We start from the raw sequence: 10,014 nt of genomic DNA, 5'->3' as shown, positions 1-10,014 counted from the left end.
CCTGGCTTCCTCCCCAGCAGGGGCCTACTTGGGTCTCTACTCACACTACGGGATCCTCGACTGGAAGGTGGAAATGCTTAGGGCAGGTCAGGTGGCCTGGCCTACAGTGGCGATTCAGAAAGAGTCCTTCTGGGGCTCTCCTGACAGGGACACGAAGTGGCCACCTGCCCAGCTGTCCACTTCCAGGTAGTCCTCCCTGCCCCACCCAAGGGGACCGGCCTCGGGTTCCTCGTCTAGCTACGAGCTCTGTTGGTCTCCCCTCGGGGGCTTTACCCACATTCCTGAGACCATCCTGGATATTGGGAAGACCCAGGGCACATCACCCCAGGCTTCGGGCAGTGGGTGAAGTGAGGTGACCGCCCTCTCCCCCGGGAATTGTTTGGGCCCCAGGAGGCAGCCCGAGGCAGGCCGCGCCTGCAGCCCGGGTGGGACGCCGTCCTCCCGGCCCCCCTTCCTCTCCGCGGTGGCCCGGGGGCGGACGGACGCGGTGGCGCCCATCCTGGCCCCCGTGCGGTTTCCCGGCGAGGCCCGAGGAGGTGGTGGAGCGGGAGGGGAGAGGGAGGAGCGCGCGGGGCGCCGGCGGGGAGGACTAGCCGTGGCTTGGGGGAGCGGGAGCGGCGGGCCTGGCGGAGGAGTGGAAGCGGCGCGTGGGGTGGGGGCTGGGGGGAGAGGAGGGGAGAGCGGAGGCGCCCCGGGGGAGAGTGGGGGCGGAGCAGCTGTGGGAGATGGAAGGCGTCGCAGCGGGCCTGGGACCGAAGCGGGAGGGGGCGGGGCCGAGGGCGGGCCGGGGCGGGGCCGGCGGGCGCCCCGCCCATCGCCGCCGGGCTGCGCCGAGGAACGAAGATGGCCGGGCGCACCGCGGGAACTGAAGAGTCGCCGGCAGCAGCGGCAGCGGCAGTTGCAGAGCTGTGACTCCACGAGCGGCAGCGAGCGGAGCGAGCGGAGCGGAGCGGGCCGGCCGCGCAGACGGCGACGCGCCGGACCGGCGATCGTCGGGTGGGCGCCGGTACACCGGCGCCGGGCGGAGGATGCACCGGGCGCGGCGGGCGGCTCCCCGCAGCCGCCCCCGCGCCTCGGGCGCCGGGCCTTAGTGCTGGCTGAGGAGGCGGCGCGCGCGGGGCGGCCGGGCGGCGGCGGCGGGGCCCGCGCCGTCATGCCGTGGCTGAGCGGCGGCCGCCGGCGGCGGCGGGTACCGACGCGCGAGGCCCCGCGGGAGCCGCCGTCGTCCGCGCAGTGTCCGCGGGAACCGCCGCAGCCCGCGACCCCCGTCGTGGTCCCCGTGCCCACGGCGCCCTCCGCGATCCCTCTGCGGGCCCGGGAGAGCTCCGAGCTGCCGCTGCCCGCCGGCTGGGAGGAGGCGCGCGACTACGACGGCCGCGTCTTCTACATCGACCACAACACGCGCCAGACGTCGTGGATCGACCCCCGAGACCGGTAAGGGCGCGGGCGGGGGTGCGGGCCCCGGGCCCCCGTCCCGGACGTGCCGTTCCTCGGGTTCTGGGAGAGGCTCGGGGACGCGGGGAGGTCTCCGGGTCTGGGCGACGAACGGGCAGCCCACACGCCCCCATCCGCGGGGCTCTGGCCGAGGATCGAGGCGCCTCCTGTCCCGGCTCCGAGCCCCGCAGCGCGGAGCCCCAGCCTCCTCCCGGTGCTCGCCGCGGCGGACACACTGACTGGGCTCCCTCACGTCACCCGCTGACCGGCGCCTGGGAGCTGGGCGCCTGGAATTTCCTCTCCCGGGGCTGACGGATGGCCCTCTTTTCCTTTTTCCGCCGCGGCCTCGCCCATCGCTGCCGGGCCTGTGCGGCCCACCACCCCCGGCTGTGGCCCCACGGGCACTCCGGCCCCCGCCGTGGCCAGATGAGCTGTCACCTTGGAGCACGAACGTGCGCCCTAGCTGGGCGGTGTGGGCTCCTTGTCTGGCGGGCTCAGCCTCGTTTCCGTCCGAAGACTGCGGCCAGTCGGGACAACCTCCGGGGTTCCCAGTCCTGTGCGAGTGGGGAGAGCCTCTTCCCAGACCGGGATGGTTAGTGTACTCTGTAGCGCCTTAAACATTGAGTTAAAATTCTGATTGAAACAGCCTTGTGTATTGTGGCCAGAATGGATTATGATTAGACCCAGATGCTTTTGGAAAAATCGAAAAACAAGAGTTGGATTTTGGGTTTCCTCTTTGTGCAAGATATGAACAGGGCACGACGTTATCGTATTATTTATGTAAATAAATCCCATGCAGTAAAAAACGGATTCTTGCATTTAATTGTGTTCATGTAACGAGGATGCTTTTCTTCAACTCTTTCAATGGCTCAGGGAGGGAAGCATTTGGAGGGAGGCATTTTTTGTGGGATTGGGAATTCTGTTGAACCTGAGTGTTTCCAGTGGTTATGTGATATCTTGTCCTGTTTGGACCAACTCCTGTCCATTGCTTGGGTGCCAGAAAGGAAATATACTCCAGGTTTCCCAGTGATTTTAAGACTTGAAAAGGCCAAGAGTGGTGACATTGTGCCTGCTTCCTCTTACCTGCGCAGGAAAGGCAGCGCTGCATGCCACTAGCGTTTGAAAATAAACGTTGGAGGAGGGAAGCTGCTGAATTATTGTTTGAATATTTCTCTGGGTTCAGATAGAGAAAAACAAAACAAAGCAAAACAAAGCAAAAGGCTTGTGCTTCCCTAACACTCTCTCTGAACATTGCAGACTCTGAACTCAGAAACTCAGATAATGCTGGCGCAGTTTTATGGGTTAAAAGGATGCTTAGTTATTTTGAAAATCAGGTGAGATCATATTATAATTTTAACCAAAGGCCAGAGCCACAGCTGTTTGATCAAGCCTTGGATGGTTCTGGAATTGCTAGAACTGCTAGGAATGTGGTGCCCTTTTATGCTGTATGTGTGTTAAAAACCCAAACAACTGGAAAATGAACCAATTAAAAATACCGTTTTGCTTAGAAAAGGCTAAGGCTCATTTTATGAGGGTAATATAAAACAGTTGTGGTTACATTGGAGTGGAGATTCATGATGAAACGTGTAAATGTAAGAATTTCCCTCTTTATGGTATGACCCAGGACATAGGTAAGCAGATCCTACACAAGCCAGCGTGTGGAACCCTCCTTTCCGTTCATTTCATGCACGTTTCCTGTGTCTCTCCTTCCAGAAATGTGTTACCCAATGACATTCTCCCCGTTTGCAGACATCGCTTGTGTGAGAGATTTCTCAAAAGTCTTGTTTCCAGCGCTCGCCTCGGCAGCACATATACTAAAAAGCCTTGTTTCTAATGCTAAAAGTGTCGTTTGAGCGAACAAAAGTGGATATTTTACATTTTTTTGTAAAGTAAAAACATGTGTATACTTTTATGAGACATTGTTTTTATAGTGAGTGAAAATTCAGCAGGGGACAGCTTGCACTTCAGCTCCCATAATACCTTGCCCGAAATATGTATGGAATGTTCGGCAAGCCACAAACATTTAAGGGGAGTCTCTGAAGGGTGTAAATGGTGTAATAGTCATTCTTCTCCTTCTTCTTTCAAAACAGAACCCTTGCCGATCTTTATAGGTGACCGGGTATCCTTTAAAGTTGCAATTGTTTTGTTATATGGAGAAAACTGTGTTGGAGCATGTTTTCTCCATGTGCATCTGACAGTTAAAACCCCTTTTGAGTCGCCTTGATTCACACAGTCAGAAAACAGTGTTCAAGACGTGAGGACTTCCCCCCCAAACAGCTTCCCAAAGAGAGAACTGACAGGAGAAAGGCACACAAATAGGGTTTTAAAGAAAATGAAAAATGAAATGGAAATTATGGAGGAATTTCAGTGTAGTCGGTTAGGTGCACATTGTTGCTGACCTAAAACACTTCATATATAATTTAGCGTGAACTGGAACAGCATAAAATAGACTGCTGCAAGCAAAGTAACCAAGGGCCAAGGGTGGTAAACAATCTCTTCTAGAGTTTTCTATTCATTCCATTCATTGTTGTATTTAACAGCATTTGATATTGCCAGCTCAGGGCGTGCTGGTGAATTATTGTAGCTGGACTTTCTTTTTCAAGTCACAACAAAGGGGTTGCAAGCCTAAGGAAACATCTTTACAGATGTGGCTATAAACATCCCACTATTTTCAAAACAGGATTCTTTCAGTTTGATGATCAACCCAACCCGCCTTAGGTTTAAGTTTACTACCCCTGCAGATCAGCACTGTGAGTATAACTTTCAGAGTTTTTGGGATTGGACCCAAAAACTTTCTTAAAAAACAGTTAATTCACCATTTCTGTGGCTGGTCGTTTCTGTGGGTGAGTCTTATGTGGTTTACATGAGTGGCACATATGTGTACTACATATATTAACTCAGAGTTCAATGACCACTTTATAAAAAGGTATTTACCATTTAGGCGGAAAATATGGGAAGAACATTTTTGCTTCCTTTGGAAAAATTCAGTGCCTCCTATGGTTGTGTATATATACACGTACGCTTCCTTCGGGGTGCTGTTGGTATTATCCTGTCGATGGACTGGGTGGTTGAAACTTTGTTCTGTTTGCCTTAGCTCATTCATTTTTATTTTTTATTATTTAGATACATATATATTTTAATCCTCACCTGAGGATATGTTTATTGATTATTACCTTCTAGAGGGAGAGAGGAAGGGGGGGAAAGAGAGAGAAAGAGAGACTGCGAGTGAGAGAGGAGAGAGAAGTATCAATGTGAGAGAGAAACATCAATTGCTTGTTCAGCCCTGACTGGGGATTGAACCTGCAACCTAGGGATGTGCCCTGCCCTCGAATCGAACCCACAACCTTTTGGTGTGTGGGACAATGCTCCAACCAACCGAAGCACCTGGCCAGGGCTCTCTGGCTCAGTTTTTATTCCTCACTACTGGAAATGCCAAGTGCGAGCAGCTGCAGGATGGGGACCACGTCACATCTGAGGCCCAAGCAGAGGGTAAATGGTCGTGGTGCTGGTGGAAGGCCCAGATGATACCATGGCAGGAGCTGTTAGGGACCCATTTGTGCACCTGGTAGATTTGACGTGCGTCACATAAAGGAATTCTGTGGCATATTAAAAGTCCTCTGGACAGGCTATTGCTTTAAGGAGAAAGCAGTCCATGGTTCGGGAATTTGCCAGGTTGGAGCCCCACAGATCAGAGCCAGATGACTCATTGATTGCTCCCTTATTTAGTATTAATTAATAAGATGTTTACTATATTTACCACACCGAGTTTATTTTGGGATCTTAGAAACTCTCGGATAAACAAGTAACGATTTCTCCACTTTCCACTTACAGGTAGTGTTCATATGAACACGGGGGATGGTCTTGGTTTTAAGGACACAGGGGTGGGACCCTAGAAGAAAGTTCTTCCACTTAGAAGATCAACAGTCACTTCTTGGTCTGTTCTTGGTCTAATATCTTTCCTTTTCTTTCCTTCCTTTTCTTTTTTAAGTGAATGGAAAAGTCATTCATTTCCAAAAATAGCTCCCGGATGTTTGGAAATCTCTAAGTTTCCTTTTCTCCCCTTTCACTCTGATTTTGGAAGTGGAAATAATGTGCTTCACCTTCTCTGGTAGCTTCTACTTCAGGAGCCCTTGCGTCAAGTGACCTGTTAAAGGTCACCTGGTGAGCCTGGCAAAGCTGCTTCTCGCCCAGGTCCTTTGGCTAATGTTGGCTGTCTTTCCAACAAATTAAAATACAGTCAATCTGAGGGAATAAAAGCAGAGTTAGCTTCTACGGAGTCCAGTTATTCCCCTTTAAATCCAGTAAAATGAGGAACTATTTACAGCGGATCTTGGTGTCCTACGTGCTGGGGTGGTAGATGGAGACTTGGTCTGGGAGATAAGAGACAAAGAAAATGAAGACAAAGCTAGTTACCAGGTGCTGTTATCAGCTGCCTCCGGCTTCCAGGAAATGGAGGGAGGGCTCACTTGAGCCTGGGGGGATCCTTATTCTCCTCCGTCCTCCCCTGGACTTAGGGTTTTTTGTGCTTTCTCAGCGCTGGGGAAGAGAAGTGGAAACGTGAGAAAAGTACTGGAGATGAGGAAGTGCTGGGTGTGTTCGGAGTAAATGAGGGGTCGGGGAGTTTGTCCCAGAGTCCTTGAAAGGGAGGTAAGGCTTGCGCAAGAGCGCACATAACTTCGAACCCCACAGCGCTGGGGGTGGAAGAGCTAGGGCTGTCCTGTTTAAGCTCCCCGTTTCTCACTTGCGGGCCACAGTCAAGGGGCGCGTCCTTCCGGGAGTTGGAAGGACGGGGACTTGCGCTGTGCCATCTGACCAGGAGCTTCCACTATGCCACCCAACTGCCCAGCACCTACTCCCGCCCGCCCTCCCTCCCTCCCTCCCTCCCCTCGCTGTTGCACAGCCTGTCCATGTCAGGCACTCTCCCAGGGTTCAGGACTCCATGGTGCGCACCAGCAGACAGGTCCCTGCCTCCATGGGGCTTACATGCGCTGGAGTCCTTCTCCCTGAGGCCTCACCATGCCGTTGCTGCCTCCCAGGCCCCCCGCTGGAATCCCTTGGGTCTGTGGTGATGGTGGACATATGTGGAGTGCTTACCACGTGCCCAGTGCTCTAGGCATGCACGTGGATGCTTTTACTGAAAGCCCACAATGGCCGCCCAAGTGTAGGTGGACAGGTGATGAAACCAGGCCAAGGGAGCGCGACTTCGTAACCTTGCTTCCCGTCCATCTGCACAGTTCAGCCCTCCCTTGGCCACACAGGTCTCTGCCCCCTGCACGGTGTTACACCCACCGGTTATTTTGGCCTTGCATTCACTGTTGATATTTTACCCCTCCCTCCGGTAGGGAGAATACGGCCCCCCAAAGATGTCCTTGTCCCCGTCTCTGAAACCTGTTAATAAGTTACCTTCCATGGCAAAGAACACTTGTGGATGGGATTAAGTTAGGAATTTCGACATGAGATGATTATCCTGGATTATCTGGTGGGCCCAGTGTAATCACAGGGTCTTTACAAGAGGGAGACCCGAGGGTCAAAGTCGGAAGAAGACATGTGACAGCAGAAGCAGATGTTGGGAGTCACGTGGCCGGGAGGCACGGATGCAGGCAGCCTCGAGCAGCTGGAAGAGGCGAGGACCTAGATTCTTCCCTCGAGCTTGGAGATGGTACCCAGCCCTGCTGACCCCTCGATGTAGCCGAATAACGCTGCTTTCGGACTTGGGACCTCCAGGGCTGTGAGATAACACGTGGGCGATGTTTTAAGCCACTTGGTTTGTAGCAAGTTGTTACAGCAGCAACAGGCAACTAATGCACTCCATGCGCTGGTTTCCCAGTGAGCCTGGAAGCATCTGGTCAGCCTGGTGTCTTTGGTAACAGCCCCAGTAGCTGATGTTCGTTGCGTGCTTACGGGGTATCTTCCCAAGCATTTTATATCCTTGTCTCCCTGGCTCCTCACAGCACCCCTAGGGGTCCTCCCCTCTTGTGGGCTGAGCCTGGAGTCTTGCTCGCATTAGGCACCGAGTGAGATCTGATGAGCTAGCCCTAACACGGGACGGTGGGTGGGGTGGATTTCCTACAGAAGAGGCCAGTTGGAAACTGTCAGCGGTTTTCACAGATGGTGATGGGCCTGAGCTAGAGAGATCCGGGGCACTAGGCCTGGAAGAGGCGGGGATTATGTCAGGGGAATTGTGAAGGCAGCAAGAAGTGCCCGGGATTCAGCTGATGCTTGAAGGAAGGCGGGTGGAGTCAGAAGGGGGCCAAGGGAATCTTGCTGGCACCTTAGGAGGAGCTGAGACTTACCAGTGGGCAACCCGAAGGCCACCTATTGACCCCACTCATAAAGCTTCACTGTTTGGGCCGCTGCTGTTGGTTGTGTGTGTTTGGGGACCTGGTTACATAGGGAAGTGTGTTGAGTTGCTCGCCTTACCGTATTGCTGATGGGCAGTGTCCTAAGATGTGGCCAGACGTGGGCAGGTGCTGCTCCAGAGCAGAGCACTCAGCCTCAACGCTTGCTATTTGGGGCTGGATAATTCTTTGTTGCGGGGCTGTTCTGTGTAGTGGATGATGTTTAGCGGCATCCGTGGTCTCTAGGCATAGATGCCAGGAGCACACCCCTCCAAGTCACGACATCCGCACCTGCCTTCAGACATTGCGCAGTGTCCGCTTAGGGGGCAGTACGGCCTGGTTGCAAACCTCGAACTAGTTTTGCCCACTTGGTTACAGCGATTCAGCTTTAGGAGCTGAGGCGGTTTCAAGCGGATTGACATGACAGTTTCTGAGCTGTGACAAATGAGAGGGGAAGACCGCAAAGGCCCGATTTGCATGTCTCCATGAAGAATGGATGTTAAACGCACTTAAATGAAAAACCCTGAATTTACTATACCACAACAAATAGTAATACCAGCACACGAAACTTTGGGGCTGTATTGTAGTACGAGTGTGTTCTTCAATTTTGAGAATGTTCTCAATTGATAGGTTCTTCCTGAGTGGCAGGTGTATACACATGCATGGTGGACCTGAAGAAAATGAATCTGTGGAAGCTGCAGTGTTCTGCAGCAGCCCGGAGCGCCAGCCTGGCCTTCTGAGTGTGTGGGGGGGGCTGGGTAGGTGGAGGGGTAGGGGGAGCGGTCTGCCTGAGATGCCCCCAGACATTCTGGTTCCTTCTGTGCACGAAGGAGCCGTGTGAGGATTGCCTCCACCTTTGTTCAGAAGCCCTAGAGGACAGGGCAGGGGTGCCTTGAAAGGCTGCTTGTGGAGCTGTGGAATCACCAGCGTTTCCCATCTGGAGGGGCCTTTCTATGTCCTTAAAGCTCGAGGGGCTGAGGGAGAGAGGGAAGGGGGAAGGGAGCTAGCCAGCTCCTGGGAGACAGGCCCTGCAGTCCATGGGGCGGGTCAGGAGTCAGACTGGAGGTCTTCTGAGTGACCCCGCACCCTAGCCCCAGTGCCACCAGGAGACAGAGCACGGCCAGGCCAAGCACGTTTCCAGGCCACGTGGAGCTCGGGCAGGACACCAGGTAGCCATTGCGGGAGATGGATTCTTTTTTGCCTCTGGGAGCTCCGCTTGTGGGAAGGAAGCCCCAGTGCGGGGGAGCCCTGAGTGTGTGGGTGGACTGGCTTTGCCCTGAAAATGATCGCCATCTCTTTGAAACAATTGAGGTAAAACTCACATATCATAGAATGTACCGTTTAAAAATACACAATGTAGTGGTTTTCAATACATTCCCAAGGTTGTGCAACCATCGCCACTATCTAGTTCCGGAACATTTTGATCATCCCAGAGAGGAACCTTGTGCCCACGAGCGGTCACTCCCCGGCTCCCCGAGCTCCTGGCAGCCACTCCTCTGTTCTCTGGCTTTATAGATTCGCCTGTTCTGGAGTTTTTTTGCATCAGTGGGGTCATACAGTCTGTGGCCTTGTGTCTGGCTTAGCCCACTCAGCACACTGTTTTCGAGGTTTATCTGTGTCGCAGCGTGGCTCACGCTCCATTTCTTTCCCTTGCCAAGCGCTGTTCCCCTGTGCGGCGAGAGCACATTTGGGAGCCGCCCCGAGGTGCCCTCCCTGCTGAGGCGTTCCCTGCAGAATACAGGAAATAGCTACGTCTTGGATTCCGCTATGTCAACTCCCAACTGTTTTACTCACAGAAAAATGACCATTCATATGTTTACAATGTCAGAATATAAACATGACCTCGTGGACTCGATGGAAAAAACGAGATCTGGGCTGGCCACGGTCAGCTGTCTGCTCTGTTCGTAGGCTGCTGGCTCCGGCTCCTTGATAACCAGGACTGGGCCTTCCTGCTGGGGCAGTCGGTGCCCAGTCGGCCCGGCCCGGCCCGGCCCGGCCCGGGAGCTTCAGGTATCCCGGTGTCCTCTGCCCTCGGGGCCCAGGCCGCCCTGTGTTTTAAGCTCCCCTGGGGATTGCAGTGTGCAGCCGAGAGTCCCAACCGTTTTGCGCCAGGGCTAGTGGAAAAGTGATATAGGATGTGTTGGCGTTGAACCAAATGGGAGTTGGAAATCTATTAAAATGAGAGACTTTATGAGTTGATTGATTTTTTTTTTCTCTGCAGAATGGGCAAAGATGATTATTT

At 53.8% G+C, this 10,014-nt stretch overlaps 1 protein-coding gene across 6 annotated transcripts in view; it reads left to right on the top strand.

The window, feature by feature from the left end:
* Positions 1 to 834: 834 nt before the first annotated feature.
* Positions 835 to 10,014, top strand: part of WWC3 (WWC family member 3) — a 99,441-nt gene continuing 90,261 nt past the window's right edge. For all 6 annotated transcript variants that reach the window (XM_045855915.1, XM_045855914.1, XM_045855912.1 and 3 more), the window contains exon 1: positions 835 to 1,434. In XM_045855915.1, coding sequence (XP_045711871.1) covers positions 1,154 to 1,434 — 281 coding nt within the window. In that variant the 5' untranslated portion in view covers positions 835 to 1,153. The remainder of the gene's footprint in view (positions 1,435 to 10,014) is intronic.

This window comes from Phyllostomus hastatus, unplaced genomic scaffold (assembly GCF_019186645.2).
Source record: "Phyllostomus hastatus isolate PE091 unplaced genomic scaffold, TTU_PhHast_1.1 phas_scaffold_12, whole genome shotgun sequence".
Classification (NCBI taxonomy): Eukaryota; Metazoa; Chordata; class Mammalia; order Chiroptera; family Phyllostomidae; genus Phyllostomus; species Phyllostomus hastatus.
The sequence above is the reverse complement of the archived record's forward strand: the minus strand, read 5'-3'. Positions and strand labels throughout refer to the sequence as shown.